The sequence below is a fragment of the Euleptes europaea genome, chromosome 2 (assembly GCF_029931775.1).
Source record: "Euleptes europaea isolate rEulEur1 chromosome 2, rEulEur1.hap1, whole genome shotgun sequence".
In the NCBI taxonomy this organism is placed as follows: domain Eukaryota; kingdom Metazoa; phylum Chordata; class Lepidosauria; order Squamata; family Sphaerodactylidae; genus Euleptes; species Euleptes europaea.
Window position 1 is genome coordinate 129,099,160 of NC_079313.1, and position 20,925 is coordinate 129,120,084.

The 20,925-nt window shown below is 46.5% G+C and overlaps 1 protein-coding gene across 1 annotated transcript in view; it reads left to right on the plus strand.

Moving 5' to 3' along the window:
• The window catches only part of CDH4 (cadherin 4), an 880,207-nt gene that overhangs the window by 645,397 nt on the left and 213,885 nt on the right, over positions 1 to 20,925 (plus strand). The window contains exon 5 of the mRNA XM_056844901.1: positions 19,644 to 19,799. Within this exon, the coding sequence (XP_056700879.1) occupies positions 19,644 to 19,799 (156 nt within the window). The remainder of the gene's footprint in view (positions 1 to 19,643; positions 19,800 to 20,925) is intronic.

A 20,925-nucleotide genomic window follows, 5' to 3' on the forward strand; every position in this document is an offset into this window, starting at 1 on the left:
GACAACCAAAGAAGGAAATACACCTTCAGGACTGATTGAGAGTTTAAGTGCTTCCAGACAGAGGTTTTGGTCAATCTTTGTCAGGAAGGCAGCAGCATGTTAGCGGCGTATACAGGGTGTGTTTAGTCCATTCTACTCCACAGGGTGCTATAGTTTATCTTTACTACTTGTTTGAGCTTACTGGATGCTTCTCTTGTTTCTTCTTCTTCTGCCTGTAAGTTATTACCTCCTTCCCTGGAGGTTTTTAAGAAGAGGTTAGATGGCCATCTGTCAGTTGGGTTGCCAGGTCCCTCTTTGCCACAGGTGGGAGATTTTTGGGGCGGAGCCTGAGGAGGGCGGGGTTTGGGGAAAGGAGGGACTTCAATGCCATAGAGTCCAGTTGCCAAAGCGGCCATTTTTCTCCAGGTGATCTGATCTCTATCGGCTGGAGATCAGTTGAATTAGCAGGAGATCTCCTGCTACTACCTGGCAGTTGGCCACTCTATCTGTCAGCAATGCTGATTCTATAACCTTAGGCAGATGATGAGAGGGAGGGCATCTTGGCCATCTTCTGGGCATGCAGTGGGGGTCACTGAGGGTGTGGGGGGAGGGCAGTTGTTAATTTCCTGCATTGTGCAGGGGGTTGGACTAGATGACCCTGGTGGTCCCTTCCAACTCTATGGTTCTATGAGTCTAAAGGTCTCCCTGCTTGTTGAAAGCCTGGGGCTAGCTAGCTAGCTTTTTTTTTTTTTTTTGCCATCCTGCTGTTGCAGTAAAACTTTACAGAATGCAAGTTTGCATGTTTGAGGCACGTTGAGCATAATTCAGCACAGCTGAGCCGTGGGAGGATTTGCATGGAGAAAATGGCCGCTTTGGCAATTGGACTCTATGGCATTGAAGTCCCCTCCCCTCCACAAACCCCACCCTCCTCAAGCTCTGCCCCAAAAACCTCCCACCAGTGGCGAAGAGGGACCTGGCAACCCTAGAGGAACAGTATCCAGTGTCTTGGATACCATGACTTTGCTCTGGCCACTGTGGAGTAGTGTTGCCAGGAGAGGCAGGAAAATGGAGGTGCCACAGAGTTTCCAGCAGTTCCTAGAGTAGACTGGCACCACTTCTGGATTCTCCCCAGAAAAGATGTCATGTGTCACTGATTTTATTTTACAGTATTTTTCTCCTACAGTACGTGGGTTGCCAACCTCCAGGTACTAGCTGGAGATCGGCTATTACAACTGATCTCCTGCCGATACAGATCAGTTCCTCTGGAGAAAAATGGCCGCTTTGGCAATTGGACTCTATGGCATTGGAAGTCCTTCCCCTCCCTAAACCTCACCCTCCTCAGGCTCCACCTCAATAACCTCCTGCCGGTGGCAAAGAGGGACCTGGCCACCCTATACAGGCCACAGGAGCAGGAACTAGGGTTGCCCGGTCCCTCTTCACCACCAGTGGGAAGTTTTGGGGTGGAGCCTGAGGAAGGCAGGATTTGGGGAGGGGAGGGACTTCAATGACATAGAGTCCAATTGCCAAAGTGGCCATTTTCTCCAGGTGAACTGATCTCTATTGGCTGGAGATCAGTTGTAAAAGCAGGAGATCTCCAGCTAGTATCTGGAGGTTGGCAGCCTTAGCAGGAGCAGAGGGAAACAAGAACCAGGGATGTTGGGCTCTTCTTATGTTCTCGTGAAGGCCCCAGCCTCTATGTCCTGTTGTTGGCCCTCCAGAGGAACTAGTTGGCCACTGTGTGAGACAGGATGCTGGACCAAATGGATCACTGGTCTGATCCAGCAAGGCTCTTCTTATGTTCTCGTGAAAGTCCCAGCCTCTGTGTCCTGTTTTTCACCCTCCAGAGGAACTGATTGGCCACTGTGTGAGACAGGATGCTGGACTAGACGGATCACTGGTCTGATCCAGCAAGGCTCTTCTTATGTTCTCGTGAAAGTCCCAGCCTCTGTGTCCTGTTGTTCACCCTCCAGAGGTACTAGTTGGCCACTGTGTGAGAAGTGATGCTGGACTAGATGGACCACTGGTCTGATCCAGCAGAAGTCTTCTTATGTTCTTGTTGCTCCCATAATAAAAGAACCAGCCTTCAGATGAATGATTAGCATGATGGGAACTGTCCAGTGTAAAGGATCCCTAACAAACAATTGTGTAGTTGTTGGAGTCTTGAAAATGGAGAATGATGTCTAATGAAGTAAGCCAATAAAGTAATAGCAAGTCCCAGGCTCAGCATTTGATGTATTCAGTGATTTTCAAACTCCCAGCCTTCAAGGAACCCTCTTTCCTAACTCCCTGTCTGTGGAAGAATCCTGCCCATCTGCCGTGAGTCAATTCATGGTTGGCTTGTCTTATTACCCTTTTCCATCATCCTGTGTGAACGAAGAGGGAGCCCTAGGATGCATCCCGAATTCCCCGTGGTTGCATGTTGTAGCGAAAGATTTATAGCGTGGATATGCTGCCTTTCCAGGAAACTTGTCCGCCATTATCGATCCTTTCATTCAGGTTCCCTGAATGCAATTTGAAAATCGCCGCACGGACAATTTCAAAGGGCCTCCTTGTGTCAATGCTTTTTCTCTATCAGGATTCTGTCGTGCACAAGGGAGAATCCCTCTCCCGTCTCTGGGTGCTCTCCATAAAGTGAAGGATGGGGGGAAGAATTGATTTATTTATTACATTCATTGATACCTTCCTTTCTCCCCAATGGGGACCCAAAGCGGCTTACATCATTCTCCTCTCCTCTATTTTATCCTTACGACAAACCTGTGAGGTAGGTTAGGCAGAGCAAGTGTGACTGGCTCAGTTTGTGGAGCCTCTGCTTGGCATGCAGAAGGACCCAGGTTCAATCCCCGGCATCTCCAGTTAAAAGGATCAGGTAATAGGTGATGTGAAAGACCTCTGCCTGAGACTCTGGAGAGCTGCTGCCGGTCTGAGTAGACAATACTGACTTTGATGGACCGAGGGTCTGATTCAGTATAAAGCAGCTTCATGTGTTCATGTGACTGGCCCAAGGTCAACCTAGTCTGGAGCCCGCCAAGTGGGTGTGGCCAGGTGTGGCCTACTTCCCAGCAGGGTTTATCATTTGTATTGCAGATCTGACTGGCTGTGCAGATTAAAATAACATTCTTTCAGCACAAATTGACGCCATAGTGTTTGTTTTATTCTCTCTCTCCTCTTTTCCAGTGAATTTTTAAAAATGACTGTTCTTGTCCCCAGCATGGTGTAGTGGTTAAGAGCGGTGGTTGGAGTGGTGGACTCTAATCTGGGGAACCAGGTTTGATTCCCCACACCTCCATGAGTGGCGGACTCTAATCTGGTGATCTGGGTTTGTTTCCCCACTCCTACACATGAAGCCAGCTGGGTGACCTTGGTCTAGTCACAGTTCCCACTCCGAACTCTCTCAGTCCCACCTACCTCACAGGGTGTCTATTGTGGGGAGGAGAGGGGACGGTGATTGTAAGCCAGTTTGATTCTTCCTTAAGTGGTAGGGAAAGTCTGCATATAAAAACCAACTCTTCTTAAGGGGAGACATGATAGAGGTCTATAAAATTATGCATGGTATGGAGAGAGTGGGCAGGGAGAAGCTTTTATCCCTCTCTCATAATACTACAACGCGGGGTCATCTGCTGAAGCTGGAAGGTGAGAGATTCAAAACAGATAAAAGGAAGTATTTCTTCACACAATGCATAGTTAAATTGTGGAACTCCCTGCCCCAGGATGTGGTGATGGCTGCCAACTTGGAAGGCTTTAAGAGCGGAGTGGACATGTTCTTGGAGGAGAGGGGTATTCGTGGCTACTAGTCAAAATGGAGCCTAGTCATGATGCATACCTATTATCTCCAGGATCAGAGGAGCGTGCCTATTATATTAGGTGCTGTGGAATACAGGCAGGATAATGCTGCTGCAGTCATCTTGTTTGGTGGCTTCCTAGAAACACCTGATTATTCACCATGTGAACAGACTGCTGGACTTGATGGGCCTCGGTCTGATCCAGCATGGCCTTTCTTATGTTCTTATGAAGTGAACACAGGTTTGGAAACCCGATATTTGCCCCATCAGAAAATGTCTTTCTCCCAAAGCAATCCGCCTCCCCGAAACTGAGAGTGAGAGTGCAGAGCCTTCCATGCATTCGTTCCACTCTTGTAGTGTCCCCCCACCCCACCCCGGTACAGATTTCTGTCTTTTCACTGCAGTGGTCTTTGCTCTGACTCCCTGGTAATGTTTCCCTCCTGATCTCTCTCTCGGTGGCACATTAAAGGATGGAGCTGTTATCTCCTCTATATTCAATAATACAAAAATTATTATGTCACACGGGATACCATTTGTTTATGCCTCAATCCTTCTTCCGGGGTCTCCAGAGATGCTGCCCGCTGCCTCCTCTGCTCCTGAGAGCTGTTTGGAGTGAGCTGAGATTGTCCAAAATCTAAGCTGGGAAGATGAGCACTTTATATTAAAAAGAAAGAGTAGTCTTCTTCCAGTTTAGCTTGTTCTTGCTTTCGATTGTTTTGTCTCATGTTTGTCTACTTGGGCTAGCCAAAGGCAGAGTAACTCTGTGAAAGGCTGCCAGGGGAAAGATTGGCATGAAAAATGTAGGAACACAGACCAGCTACCGCTTTTGGGTTCTCGGGATTTTGAGACGAACTGTGTGGCTGTGGCTGTGTGGCTGGACATAGAGCCTTGAAGGTGAAGAGGAGGGGCAGTGAACACACATGAAGCTGCATTATCCTGAATCAGGCCTTTGGGGTCCTTCATGGTCAGTATTATCCAGCGTGGCGTAGTGGTTAAGAGCAGTGGACTCTAATCTGGAGAACTGGTTTGATTCCCCGCTTGCTCCACGTGAGCGGCAGACTCTAATCTGGTGAACCGGGCTGGTTTTTCCACTCCTACGCATGAAGCCAGCTGGGTGACCCTGGGCTAGTCACAGTTCTCTCTGAATTCTCTCAGCCCCGCCTTGCTCACAAGGTGCCTGTTGTGGGAAGGGAAGGCAACAGTAAGCCACTTTGAGACACCTTAAAGGTAGAGAAAAGCAGGGTATAAAAGCCAACGCCGCCTCCTCCTCCCTCACCTACCTCATGGAGTTGATGTGATGATAAACGGGGGGGAAGGGAGAACCATATTTGCCACCCCCCAAAAAAATCCTTAGAAGAAGGGCAGGATAACAATTACACAGGACAGATATTTTATGAACTTGTTCAGCTGAATTAACGTTAATCATACACTATCCCCTTAATATGTAATTGAATATATATTTTATTTCCCCCATTCCGTAAACAGCCAACTGAGAGAAGTTGGGGGGGGGGGGAGAGACTGGTTGAGTCATTTCAGTGTCTTGTGTCAGTGAATTGACAGATCAAATTTAGTGGGAAAAAGTCAGCATCAGATAATTTGGTGAGCCTCCCTGCAGCAAATCCATCCTTAAACGTGTGTGTCTGGGAGCCCTGGTTAGGCTGCAGCTCTCCAGAGCAAGTACATTTTTAAAAAGAATATGTGCCTTTTGTTTACACTGTATGTTTTCTGAAGGACACGGTGGTGTGCCCATGGCAGCCCAGGGTTGCCAATCTCCAGGCGGGACTTGGAGTTCTCCTGAAGTTACAACTGATCTCCAGACCGAGATCAATTCTCCTGGAGGAAATGGTTGCTTTATAGGGTAGACTCTATGGCATTACACCTTTCTGAGGCCCCTCCCCTCCCTCAACCCCACCCTCCCCAGGCTGCACCCTCCAAATCTCCTGAAATTTCATGACCCAGAGTCTCTCCTTTCAAACTTTTTCAGTCACTGGGAGCCAGCGTGGTGTAGTGGTTAAGAACAGTAGTTTTGGAGCGGTGGACTCTGATCTGGAGAACTGGGTTTGATTCCCCGCTCCTCCACATGAGCGGTGGAAGCTAATCTGGTGAACTGGGTGGGTTTCCCCATTCCTACACATGAAGCCAGCTGGGCAACCTTGGGCTAGTCACAGTTCTCTTAGAGCTCTCTCATCCCCACCTACCTCACAGGGTGTCTGTTGTGGGGAGGGGAAGGGAAGGTGATTGTCAGCTGGTTTGAGTCTCCCTTAAGTGGAAGAGAAAGTCGGCATTCAAAAACCAACTCTTCTTCTTTTTCATGCTGAACATTTGGAATGGCTTAAATGATTTGTAAGTCAAAGCTTTTCTCGCTCAAAAAGATAAAATAATTCATAGGTGGTTTTTCCAGTGCAACCCCATATTGCCCAATTTTCCATTGGAAAAACTGGGAGGGGACCTTAGACCAGGGGTGTTAAACTCATTTGTTATGAGGGCAAGATAAGACATGAATGTCACTGGGTTGGGCTGAGCCATACTCCACCAGCCCAAATCAGGAGCGGGGGATGGGGGCTGCCTCGGCATGCTCACAGGCTGGATAAGAGCCCTCAAAGGGCCGGATCCGGCCTATGGGTAGTGTTGCCAGGTCCCTCTTCGCCACCGGCGGGAGGTTTTTGGGGCAGAGCCTGAGGAGGGCAGGGTTTGTGGAGGGGAGGGACTTCAATGCCATAGAGTCCAATTGCCAAAGTGGCCATTTTCTCCAGGTGAACTGATCCCTATCGGCTGGAGATCAGTTGTAATAGCAGGAGATCTCCAGCTAGTACCTGGAGGTTGGCAACTCTACCTATGGGCCATATGTTTGACACACCTGTTTTAGACTTTTCCATTCTATACATGTTGAATGTGAAAACCCTTGGCTTAAGAATCTTTTTACTCATTCTAAAAGAGAAAATATGTCATAGGACTTTTTTTTCCAGTGTTCCTCCATTGTTTTCAAATTTTTCTGCTGGAAAAATTAAAAGGAAAAAAACTGGTTAAGTTCTCCCCCCCCCATTTTTTTCTGTTCTCATCTCTAGTCCTCTGCAATGCATCTCCCTTTCCTATCAACAGTGAAAGAAAGCTGTGGATTATCTCCTTGGCTATATCCTTTTGATTGTTCCTCTGCAAAGATGAGTCACTGGGCTTCAAAACACATCCTTTGGAAGCCCCGTCCCTCTTTGTCAATATTACTGGAACCAACGTTTATATCTTGACAGGCTGTGGCTCAGTGGTAGAGCATCTGCTTGGCATGCAGAAGGTCCCCGGTTCAATCCCCTGCATCTCCAGTTAAAGGGACTAGGCAAGTAGGTGATGTGAAAGACCTCAGCCTGAGACCCTGGAAAGCCGCTGTCAGTCTGAGTAGACAATACTGACTTTGATGGACCTTGATGGTCTTATTCAGTATAAAGTAGCTTCATGTGTTCATGTGTTCACCTGATCACTGCCCAAACACTAGTAGCTACCAGCCTCTTCTATGTCACATACAACAGATTGGGCAGTATATTTTGTGTGTGTGTATAAAGTTGCTGTCAAGTCACAGCTGACTTATTGCGACCCCAGCAAGGGGCTTTCACAGCAAATGAGAAGCTGAGGTTGTTTGGTATTGCCTTCCTCTGCAGAGTCTTCCTTGCTTGTTTCCCATCCAAGTACTGACCTCGCTTAGCTTCTGAGATCTGGCAAGATCGGGCTATACCTTGCCGCCTTCCCTCTTCATATACTTCATGGAAACTTTGTAATTGCTTTATATTAGAGATGAAGCTCCATAGAGATGAACATAGCGATGTTCATGGAGGATAGGTCTATCCATGGCTGCTAGTCAAAATGAATACTAGTCATGATATGTACCTGTTATCTCCAGTATCAGAGGAGCATGCCTAATATATTAGGCGCTTTGGAACACAGGCAGGATGGTGCTGCTGCAGTCGTCTTGTTTGTGGGCTTCCTAGAGGCACCTGGTTGGCCACTGTGAGAAAAGACTGCTGGACTTGATGGGCCTTGGTCTGATCCAGCATGGCTTTTCCTATTTTATGAAGCTACGTGTCACCTTGTTTCTGTTATGTGGAAGCTGTGAATTTGAGCATACATGTCAAGCTCACCTGTACTGAATCAGACCCCTCTAGGTTAGTGTTTCCTGATCTGACTGACACCAGCTCTCCAACATCTCAGATGGGGCCCTTTTGTAGCCCTGATTCTTGAGATACTTACAGTAGTTACAGTATCAAGAGTGGGAAAGGAGACACCCAGGTTCAAATCCCCTCATCATCTTGAAAGTTCATTGGGTGTCCTTTTGAGTAGTCACACTCTCTCAGCCTATGCCTACTTGTTGTGAGAATGGTACCACCGTGTTCACCATTATAAGCTCCTTGGAAGAAGTGAAAGATACAAACATGATCGATTAGGGAACAGTGTTTTAGATTTCGTTATAAAATTAGGCAAACACCCAAAGGCAATTGTGCATTCAGTGATGGATCAACTTGATCAGAGTGTCTGAGGGACTGAAGGAAATGATGGGATAATATAGCTAATGCAGCAAAATTGAATTTTGACTCCCCCTATTTATGAGTTTATGGCAAAGCTGATAAGTGTGCAAGACACTAATGTATCCCTTGCTCAAAATTAAGGTCTGAAGAAAATCCAGCCTCTTTCCCTCAGTCTTCTAATTAGAGGAGAGAAGCTGTCCTGTAGCAGCCGTCTTTAAGCAGGAGGGATTCATGGCCGTCTTGAGAATTAAGAGGTGAAGGAGAGCTGTAATGGCTGGGAATGTGGCCATCAAAACAAATGAAATGGAAGACCTTGCGAGGCAGCTCTTGGTGTGTTTTCTTCTCATTAAAGAAGTTGCAGCCGTTCTGCATGCAAGAGCTTTCCAAACATTCAAATGCTTGCAAGCCTTAGCAATTCTGCATAAACAGGGCTTCACTGGGGACGTTCTTAATTAAGACTGGCATGCATGAGTGTCCTGCTGTTGGCCAACTCTTTAGAATCATAGAATAGTAGAATCGTAGAGTTGGAAGGGGCCATACAGGCCATCTAGTCCAACCCCCTGCTTAATGTAGGATCAGCCTAGAGAGCATCCCTGACAAGTTCTTGTCCAGCCTCTGCTTAAAGGCTGCCAGTGAGGGGAAGCTCACCACCTCCCTAGGTAGCTGATTCTACTGTAGAACAACTCTTACTGTAAAAACATTTTCTCCTAATATCTAGCCGGTACTGTCCTCTCGCAATTTAAACCCATTATTGCGAGTCCTATCTTCTGCTGCCAACAGGAACAGCTCCCTGTCCTCCTCTAAGTGACAGCCCTTTACTTCAAAAGAGCAATCATGCCCCCCCCCCAAAAGGGCGCTCAGCAGGAGTCTGATGCCATAGAGTCCATCCTGTGAAGCTGCCATATATTCCAGAGGAACAAATCTCTGTAGTCTGAAGATCAGTTGTAACTGATACTGCCCTTGTATAAATCTATGGTGAGACCACACTTGGAATACTGTGTACAGTTCTGGTCACCACACCTAAAAAAGGATATTACAGAGCTTGAGAAGGTGCAGAAAAGAGCAACCAAAATTATTAGGGGACTAGAGCAACTGTCCTATGGGGAGCGGTTAAGACGCTTAGGGCTGTTTAGCTTGGAAGGAAGGTGGCTGAGGGGAGACATGATAGAGGTCTATAAAATTATGCATGGTTTGGAGAGAGTGGACAGGGAGAGGTTTTTCTCCCTCTCCCATAATACTAGAACATGAGGTCATCTGCTGAAGCTGGAGGGTGAGAGATTCAAAACAGATAAAAGGAAGTATTTTTTCACACAACGCATAGTTAAATTGTGGAACTCCCTGCCCCAGGATGTGGTGATGGCTGCCAGCTTGGAGGGCTTTAAGAAGGGAGTGGACATATTCATGGAGGAAAGGGGTATTCATGGCTATTAGTTAGAATGGATACTGGTCATGCTGCATACCTATTCCCTCTAGTATCAGAGGAGCAAGCCTATTATTTTGGGTGCGGTGGAACACGGGTAGGATGGTGCTGCTGCAGCCGTCTTGCTTGTGGGCTTCCTAGAGGAGGCACCTGGTTGGCCACTGTGTGAATAGACTGCTGGACTTGATGGGCCTTGGTCTGATCCAGCAGGGCCTTTCTTATGTTTTTATCTTCTAACTCTGGGAGAACTGCAGCCCCCACCTCGATGGTGGCAACCCTACTGGTTGAGGACTCCCTCAATTCATAAGAGGGTGACGAGAAAATGTGAGACAGCCACAGATTGGCGTACTGAAAAGTTGTGCTTGGGAGAGGGAAGGAAAGAGGACCCTGTTGTAACTCCCCTGTGAGATCTCTCTGTGTACAGAGGCGACAAACCTGATCTAGCCTCAGGCATTTATTATTATTTACAGCAAGACAAAAGACAAATCCTCCATTAAGATGCTCAGACAGAAGCCAAGATCTGAATAGAAGAGTTTGCACAAATGTAAGCAAAGCCTTCAGATGAAAAGAAAACCTGTAATAAATCTCTGCCAGTATATGCTTTACAGCTAAATACTAAATCCAGAATTGCAGTAGTCATGGATTAAAACCTGAAAGGATGTTATCCTTGTCTTTAATGCCCCCTTTAAGTGCTGGCTGACAAAACAAATCCTGAAAACTTTCCTGGGTTTTGCATTCCCATATGCCGCGTTTCATCTCCTGCAATTTAGAGCTTGTTTGCCTTCCATTTGCTGATGTTTCATGTCACTTATTCAAAAACCTCAGAGATAGCGGAGAGGGTCACAGATGCTCTCTTTGACTTCCCTTTAAGGTTGTTTTCTCTCGTAGAGCAAACATGCCTTTTATTTTTCCGGAGAGGCAACCTGGTGGGGGCACAGGAATCACGCCACAAATAAAGCCAGCGTAAGGGTTGGAATAATTCAGCATATTGACTGTTAAGTCTGCCATGGATGGGGAGAATCATGAAAGCAGGTATGGAGAAGGGGAAAATAACACCCAATAGCAAATTAAAAGAACAGCAGGAGAAAGAAGGAGAAAGAACCAGTGTGGTGTAGTGGTTAAGGGTGGTGGACTAGTATCTAGGGTTGCCAGCCTCCAGGGACTAGCTGGAGATCTCCTGCTACTACAGTTGATCTCCAGACGATAGAGATCAGGGCACCTGGAGAAAATGGCCACTTTGGCAATTGGACTCTATGGCATTGAAGTCCCTCCCTCCCCTCCCCAAACCCTGCCCTCCTCAGGTCCTGCCCCCCAAACCTCCCACCGGTGGCAAAGAGGGACCTGGCAACCCTATGAGGACGCCTGATGCTATCTGTACACCAGGTTGTGTTTTTGTTTGTACGCGTGGTTCCAAGTGCCTATTGGAAGCTACCCTGGTTTCACAAAATAAGTCCTGATTTCCACTCATGTGCGGGTGCGCAAGTAACTCTGCTCCTGTGAATAATCCCTTTGAACTTGCGGGAGCTCTTCGCATGCCGAAGTGATTTGCATGATCACTGCTTGAGAGCTGGAATTAGTCCCTGCCATCTGTATTTACAATATTCGGCTAATCCGGCCTCTCGGATGCCACAAATAGTCCTCTTTGCTGTGCGCCGTTATTGATCAAGAGAGAGAGATTCAGCTTGACAGGGGTTCACGGAAAGCCTCAGAGTTGTCCAAGGAGCAGTCACATTATCAGCTCATCTCCATTGACATATGGGGATGTAACGTTTAAGGCTCGCCCTGCCGTTCCAAAGAGGCGTCAAGCCACACGACCAGCTGACGCTTGAAAATCTTCCAAACAAAAATATTAAGATCCGAAACGATTTTCTGGTGCCGTTTCTCAATTTTACAAACGTGCAGCCTGTTTTGACTGCTTTTGTTACAGTTCATTATACTTTGGCGGGGGGAAAGGAGGGAGGGCCCGGGGATTTTGGTTCACCGCCCTCATTGTTCAGCATAAATTAATCGGATTTTTCTCCCTGTCTTTGCATAGCATCCTCTCAGAGTAATTTTAATTTCAGTGATTATGTTTATAATATATACCCCCCTCCAGTATGTTATCCTGTTGACTGTACATAAGCATGTCTTTGGTCATTTATGCATGGCAGTTTCCTTGCTTGCTGGACCCACGCCTTCCTGTTGGGAATCTATGCACCAGCAGTCTCCAAGCTCAAATCAAGCCCTTTTAAATGCTGCTTTGTAACTGGCTTTCTTGTAGTTCTTACTGTGAGAGAAAATCCCGTCCCCAAAAAACCCAATTGCCAAATAAAAAAGCATTTTAAGAAGAAAAAACAAAAAACAGAGCAATCTGAAAGGGGAGAGGGGGGAGAAATCCAATCCTCATTTTTAAAGAGCCTTTCTTCTGCTCAGAAAGAGCTCCGAGGAAGCAGGAAGCATTTGAATCCCCGCCTCTTTACACGCTGCTTTGTAATTGGCTGCATACTTTCTGTGATAGTAACCAAGCTTGGATGTCTCATGCTTTGCATTATCATGGGGATTTCTCCCGAGCTGACCTCAGGGGAGAGGGAAGAATCAGGTTAACAGAGGAATGGGAAGGTCTGGGATATGTGAGGGCTGGCAGCGGGGTCATCTCTAATGGATGGAAAAGTCATTCATAACTCCAAGGAACAACTGAGACAGACTGCGGGCGAACGTGAGTGAAAGGACCCACGCATAAACGTCCATAAAGCCTGGTTCTTTTTAAGTTGGATCCATCTTGTACCTACATTCTCAGTTAGGGTTGCCCGACCAAGCCTGGCAACCAGCGGGAGGGTCGGGGGGGAGAACATGATGTGGGGTGTGGCACAATAACATCATTTCTGGGTACAACCTGGAAGTGACAGTGGGCACCTCTAGGAATTGCTGGAAACCATACATTTCTGGCAATTCTTAGAGTTACCATCATCGCTTCCAGGTTGTGCCTGGAAGTGATGCTATTGTGCTTCTGATGTCAATGAGTTTTTATTTATTTGTTCATTTTAATTATTTATCTCTTGAGCTGGAGAGGGCAACCTCAGGGGGGATCCCCCACCCCAACCAGAGTTTTGGCCGCCCTGTTCTCAGTTTCCCTGAGTTTCTGGTCCTTATGTCATATCAAATCAAATTTATTTAATACAGTCCAAGACCAATAAAAATAGAATCAATACAATAATTCAAACTTCCAGAATATCAAATAACTCATGAGAAAATAAACATTTAAAATTATAAATTCACAGAATTATACATAATCTTATAGAGTTTATAGCTAAAAAGCTTATATATGGTTTACCCAGGTTTCCTAGTCTTGTAGTCTAAAAATTATTGCTAAAAAGCCTATGTATGGCTTACCCAAATTTTCCCAATCTTATAGGCTATCCATCCAAATTTGGCAACCTTAAAAGTGATCTCTTGATTCTTATCTGCTAGCATTACTAAGAGAAGAGTCCTTCTATTTTTACCAGGATGGCATGAAATTATGGGGGTAAAGTTTCCCTTATGTAATAGGGGGTAACGATTATTTCATCTGAAATTAAATGTCTAGTTTGTATGATGCTGGTCTCTCTCCTTTCTTTTTCTCCTCCTTGTGTTGTTGTTTTTAATTGTGTGATGGTTTTAGATCTGAGTAGTATCTGGAAGCCAGCGTGGTGTAGTGGTTCAGAGCGGTGGTTTGGATCGGTGGACTCTGATGTGGAGAACCGGGTTTGATTCCCCACTCCTCCACAGGAGCAGCGGAGGCTAATCTGGTGAACTAGATTCGTTTCCCCACTCCTGCACATGAAGCCAGCTGGGTGACCTTGGGCTAGTCACACACTCTCAGCCCCACCTACCTCACAGGGTTTCTGTTGTGGGGAGGGGAAGGAGATTGTAAGCCAGTTTGATTCTCCCTTAAAAGGTAGAGAAACTCGGCCTATAAAAACCAACTCTTCTTCTTCTCCTTCATCTTCTTCTTCTAATTTTAATTATGCTTGCAAGTTTATCTATGAGATGTTATGGGATGGAAGGCTGTGGTAGCTATGCTTTAAGAATGAAATAGTTATATTTCTGTACCCTGTGTGCTCAGCTCCTCCTAAAACAGCTAGGGATGGAAGGTGTGTTAACCAAAAATGTTTTGTAACCATAAACAGAAATTAATTTTCCACATTTGAGTCAGGTAACTATGCTCTAGCGGTTTGATTTTTGAGCAGGCATGCCGAAAGACAGCAGTTAAGGGGAGACATGATAGAGGTCTATAAAATTATGCATGGTATGGAGAGAGTGGGCAGGGAGAAGCTTTTCTCCTTCTCTCATAATACTAGAATGCAAGGTCATCTGCTGAAGCTGGAGGGTGAGAGATTCAAAGCCGATAAAAGGAAGTATTTCTTCACACAACGCATAGTTAAATTGTGGAACTCCCTGCCCCAGGATGTGGTGATGGATGCCAACTTGGAAGGCTTTCAGAGGGGAGTAGACATGTTCATGGAGGAGAGGGGTATTCATGGCTACTAGTAAAAATGGATACTAGTCATAATGCACACCTCTTCTCTCCAGGATCAGAGGAGCATGCCTATTATATTAGGTGCTTTGCAACACAAGCAGGATAATGCTGTTGTAGTCGTCTTGCTCGTGGGTTTCCTAGAGGCACCTGGTTGGCCACTGTGTGAACAGACTGCTGGACTTGATGGACCTTGGTCTGATCCAGCAGGGCCTTTCTTATGTTCTCATGTTCTTTTGAGTAGGTGCGAGAATACAACTCGTCGGAGCAGAGTTTGAAATCTCTCATTTGAATAATCGGGAAACGTGTTAGCGAAATTATATTTGAGAACCTTTTGCATGGAAGATTCTTTAAACGTATCTCTTTGTTAGGGATCTCAATGAGCATAAACATATTTCCACTATATCTAATGACCCAGACTTTACATGCTTAAATAGACTCTTAAGTGTTTGAATTTAAAGGATTGGAACGTGTTTGCATTGTTTGATTTTCATTAAACACTAAATGTGTGGTAACATAACAGCCTTGGTTATTTTCAATTTAGCCCCTGTAATGGCCAAGAACACTGAAAGACGGGTAATAAAGGACATTTTATAGCATAACGACTCTGTTCTTATTACCATTAATAATCACAGTATTTTTTTTAATAACACACAAAACGAACTCTTAAAAGGTCACAGCAAGAACTAATTTTAATAGGTGCAGTTCCTTGGGTACTGAGGAGAAAAGCACTTTACCACCTTCATGCATGACCTCCCAGGTGGACAGAAGGATCTGCATCTTTTTAGGATAAGGCCAAAGTGTCTGTGTGAGACAGACAGCGGTGCTAGGCTCCAGGTGGATCCCCCAAAGTTACAGCTCATCTCCAGTCTACAGAGATCAATTCTCTGGCCTTAATGGCATTGAACCCCCCCCCCTTGAGGTCCCTACCTTCCTTAGGGTCCACCCCAAATTTCCAGGAATTCCCCAATCTGCAACAGGCAACCCTATCCCCCCACCCCCTGCCAACGGCCAGGGAGAACCTGGCAACTCTAAACTAGGAACTGCGAAATTGCGGTCAGATGCAAGCTGCATAAGTCTGAAGAAGCAAAAAAGATTTATACCCGCAAAACAAGATTAAAAAAACCCGGGATCTTGTCTGTGGCGCAATTGCGCCTACATCGCGGCGCAACTGCGCCTGTTGGATAGTGTTTGCAGGAACAAAAACTCCTCTGTGAGCAATATACATCTCAGCAGCAGTTGCCGTACAAGCAAGAGTTAACAGCAACACAGGAGCTCCGGAGGACGCTGCATGATTGGATAGCTACGGTCAGCTGACCGGTGCAGTGAGTTGGCGCGGCGCGGCGCAGCGGACTGCAGCAGCCGACAGGAAAATTAGTTTGTTCCAATTCCTTGGTGTTTGAAAGCTTTATGGTGATAATGTTTGGAGACATACTTAGTGGGCATAATTTTTATGTACAATAGAAGTTCAAAGTGTAGTAAAAAACTGTGGGGTTTTTTTCACTAGCGGTATAAATTGTAACCTTGTAAATTGGGTGTATTGAAATACAAAAAGAAACTATCTTGAGTGGCTGCGTGTTGAGATATATTTTCCGCAAGGAATTTTCCAAATTGCCTGGAGGTTGGCAACCCTAGGTAGATCTCCAGCCACCACCTGGAGGTTAGCAACCCTAAGTGGAGGCAGTGATGGCCAAGAGCATAAAGAGCTTTAAAAGTGGAGAAAATGGCCTCTTTGGCCATTGGACTCTATGGCATTGAAGTCCCTCCCTCCCCAAACCCTGCCCTCCTCAGGCTTCCCCCCCACCAACATCTCCAGGTATTTCCTAATCGGGAGCTGGCAATCCTACCTTCTCTGCAAGTGAACTCCACAACTTAATTACTTGTTGAGTAACAGAGGTGTACCCTTTAGTCTGTCCTGAATCTATTGCCCATCAACTTCTTTCCCCAACTGTGTGACTGTGACTGTATAATTAATTTATTTTGTTGTTAAGGTCAGAGACCAGCACAAAAATAAAATACACTCTGCCACAATAAAAGAATTGTAGACAATCATGAGCTAAATACATACCCTGATTAGTTAAAAAGCCTAACAGCCCATTCCTGAGCTGATGGCGTAGGGGGACGGCGTAGGCCGTTTCGCCTACGCCATTGAACGAAAAAAAGCTGTTTCACAGTTTTGTTTCATTCAAGCGGGTTTTTTTGCCCCATAGGGCACAGCGAGGCTGTGCCTGCTCAAAAGCAGGCGCAGCACCGCCGTTCCGGGCGCCAGCGTACCGGGCCGAAAGGGGATAGGGAGCCACCTAGCCGGCGGCTCCTCCCCCCAGCCCGCCCCTGGAATGCCCCCTTGCGCCGGCATGGGCTATCTGTGCCATGGCCTGCGCTGGCGGAGGGTTGCCAACGTGCCTTTTGTTTTTCCATAAAGGCAACCTGGTGGGGGCACAGGAATCCCGCCACAAATGAAGCCAGTGTAAGGGTTGGAATAATTCAGTGTATTGACTGTTAAGTTTGCCATGGAAGGGCGGGGGGAGTTATGAAAGCAGGTATGAAGAAGGTCCTGTTCTTTGAATAGCAAATTAAAAGAACAGCAGGAGAAAGAAGGAGAAAGAACCAGTGTGGTGTAGTGCTTAAGGGTGGTGGACTGGTATCTAGGGTTGCCAGCCTCCAGGGACTAGCTGGAGATCTCCTGCTATTACAACTGATCTCCAGCCGACAGAGATCAGTTCACCTGGAGAAAATGGCCACTTTGGCAATTGGATTCTCTATGGCAGGGCTTCTTAATCTTTTTTCCACTGGGGTCGAAACCTCCTCGCGGCTTGAAAAATCCATGCAACCCTGTGAAGGGTTGCACGGGAGATACACCACCTAAAAGGTTTAAGTGGCATATCTCGCCAAAAAGGTGGCGTATCTCATCAAAATAAACAGGGGGCGTTCCCGGCTTGAAAGGGCTTTGGAGGCTGCCTAAAGTGTGGCGCATCTTGCCAAAAAGGTGGCGTATCTCACCAAATAAAAAGAGGTTTGGAGGCCACTTAGCGGCAGCTCCTCCCTCCATAACACCCCAAGAATGCCTCCCAGGATGCCAGAATGCCTCTGGGGATGCCGGCGTGAGCTTTTACGCTAGAGGGATGCCGGTGGAAGGCCCCGCCAGCATTCTGGGGCGGCACTGCGGCGGCGGCAACCAGCGACTGACATCTGGGCCTCCATGCCGGTGCCTGTAACGCCAACATGAGTAGCCCGGGGGCCAGCACGGCGCCCCCGAAAGCCAGTGCAGTGCCTTCCTGGCCTCCTAAGGGCTTTTGCACCAGAGAACATGCAATACTGCTATACACAGAATAAAGTTATACAATCACTTGAATCAATTTTGCACATAGTACTGCATTGTGAATTGTATTCTGATGTTAGAACAAGTATTATTTCCCCTCTGCTAACTTGGTTTAAGTATCTGAACTATTTTTTTGAGGTTTACGGAGTTAGACCTGATTAAATATTTACTTTTCTCTGTGGTTAAAAGTGTGGGACTAGTATCTGGGAGACCTACGTTCGAATCCCCACTTGTGCTGGGAAGCTTGCTGGGCGAACTTGGGCCAGTCACACTCTCTCAGCATAACCTGTTTATTATTATTTTTTACAACATTTATATCCCACCTTTCTGCCCTTACAAGGGCTGCCAAAGCTGCTAACAATTTAAAAGAAACATTATCAAATTACATTCTAAATCCATTCTATTAAAAACATACATTATAAAACCGCAATAATGCCATATAAAAACAATCTTTTAAAAGAGTTAAACACAGAGTGAAAATACATGCAAATCAATTAATATACATGCAAAATATAAAAAACATTGGTTCGAAAGGAGGGATCGTTGAGAGAATGCCAAACGAAACAGAGTCCAGTGGAACCTTAAAGACTGGTGGCATTTATTTCAGCATGCGTTCTCGTGAGTTCACTTCATCACCTGTATGAGATGTAATAAGATGTACATCTGATAGGGTTGCCAGGTGCCTCTTTGTCACCAGCGGGAGGTTTTTGGGCAGAGCCTGAGGAGGGCGGGGTTTGGGGAAGGGAGGGACTTCAATGCCATACAGTCCAATTGCCAAAGCCGCCATTTTCTCCAGGTGAACTGATCTCTATTGGCTGGAGATCAGTTGTAAGGAGATCTCCAGGTAATACCTGGCGGCTTTCAACAAAAATGCCGAGGATTGAACCTGGGATCTTCTGCATGCCAAGCAGATGCTCTACCACTGAGCCACGACCCTCCCCTGTAGCAACCCTGGACTTATTTGGTCGTCTCCCATCCAAGTACTGACCTGGGGCAACCCTGCTTAGCTTCTCAGATCTGAGATTGGGCTAGTCTGGGCCATCCAGGTCAGGGCTTCTTCTGCTTGGTGGTGAAAAGTGCCATCAAGTTATAGCCAACTTATGATTGCCTTGTAGGGCTTTCAAGGTAAGATACGAACAGAGGTGGTTTGCCATTGCCTGCCTCTGCATAGCAATCCTGGACTTCCTTGGTGGTCTCCCATCCATGTACTAACTGGGGCTGACCCTGCTTAGCTTCCAAGATCTGAGGAGATCAGGCTAGCCTGGGCCATCTTGGCAGCATATTTGGTCCTATCCTCTCACTAGCTCTGACAGCTACCTAGGAGTCCAAGTTCACTTCATCACCTGTATGAGATGTAATAAGATGTACATCTGAAGAAGGGAGCTCTGATTCACAAAACCTGGCAAAGTGGTAAAATCAAAATGTCTGTTGCAGATGTGAACACATGAAGCTGCCTTATACCGCATCGGACCATTGGTCCATGAAGGTTGGTATTGTCTACACAGACTGGCAGCAGCTCTTCAGGGGGTGAGGCTGAGATTTTTCACATCACCTACAACCTGGTCCTTTCAACAGGAAATGCCGAGGGTTGAACCTGGGACCTTCTGCATGCAAAACAGATGCTCTACCACTGAGCCCCACATTCTGAAATGAATGTTGGTCTTTAAGGGGCTGTGGCTCAGTGGTAGAGCATGTGCTTGGCACGCAGAAGCTCCCAGGTTCAATCCCCGGCATCTCCAGTTAAAGGGACTAGGCAAGTGGGTGATGTGAAAGACTTTTGCCTGAGACCCTGGAGAGCCACTGCTGGTCAGAGTAGACAATAATTACTTTGATGGACCAAGGGTCTGGTTCAGTATAAGGCAGCTTCATGTGCTCATGTGCTCAAAGTACCAGTGGACATCTAATGGCCCTGTTTGAGTGGGTTAAGTTGTCCTCTGCCTAAACCCACTGTATTTGAACGAAAACGAACATCAGGGTATCAATGTTTAAATAATGAAATAAATACAATATGTGTAGAATTATTAAGTGGCCACAGGGTTTTTTCCCTCATGTCCCAACGGCCTGCTTTAAACTCTTTTTCAAGTTTCTGTCTTCTTCCCTCCTCCATTCCAAGCTGACTCCTTGTTCTCTTTAATGTTTTATTCAGATTCGTTCAGATAAGGACAGTGAGATTCATATACGATACAGCATCACTGGAGTGGGGGCTGACCAGCCCCCCATGGAAGTCTTCAGCATCGACCCCGTGTCGGGGAGAATGTACGTGACACGTCCGATGGATCGAGAAGAAAGAGCATCCTACCATGTAAGCTTGTGACCTTTCGCCATAGGCAGCAACCTTTAGTGTCTTGAGCTTTCAGCCATCAGGTTTCATTCTCTTTTCCTTTCTCATTCAAATTGACCATCTACAAGCACATCTCAATCAGAATTAAGAAGAAGAAGAAATAGAGTTGGTTTTTATATGCTGACTTTCTCTACCACTTAAGCTAGAATCATACTGGCTTACAATCATTTTTCCTTCCCCTCCCCACAACAGACACCCTGTGAGGTAGGCAGGGCTGAAAGAGTGTGACTAGCCCAAGGTCACCCAGCTAAGCTTCATGTGTAGGAGTGGAGAAACAAATCCAGTTCACCAGATTAGCCTCCGCCACTCATGTGGAGGAGTGGGGAATCAAACCCAGTTCTCCAGATGAGAGTCCACCGCTCCAAACCACTACTCTTAACCACTATACCATGCTGGCTCTCTTAAGCACAGAATACAAAGTTATGATAGCCCAGAGGCCGACCTGTCTGTAACTCACTGGGATAATTGTGAGGGTTATTTGGGGGTGGGGGTTAGGGAACAGCTTGAAGGTGACTAGGAAGAAGAGAGAGGAATAGCCCAAAGGTCGTTGTAGAGATTGATAACAGTGTGACTAAAATTTCTTGGATAGTCAACATTATGCCCTGACCTGGATAGCCCAGGCTAGCCTGATCTCGTCAGATCTCAGAAGCTAAGCAGGGTCATTATGCAGAGGAAGGCAACGGCCAACCACCTCTGCATGTCTCTTGCCTTGAAAACCCTACTGGATTGCCATAAGTCGGCTGCAACTTGATGGCACTTTACACACACATGCACATTCAATAGCATGGTGTATTGGTTAAGAGCGGGGGACTCTAATCTGGAGAACCAGGTTTGATACCCCACTTCTCCACATGAGCAGCAGACTCTAATCTGGTAAACCAGATTTGTTTCCCCACTCCTCCACATGAAGCCTGCTGTATGACCTTGGGCTAGTCACTGTTCTCTTGGAACTTTTTCAGCCCCACCAAAATGGCAGCCTTCCATCAGGTTCCATCCTCCAGGAGCAGAGGAGCATGCCTATTATCTTAGGTGCTGAGGAACACAGGCAGGAATGTTCTGCTGCAGTCGTCTTGTTTGGGGGCTTCTT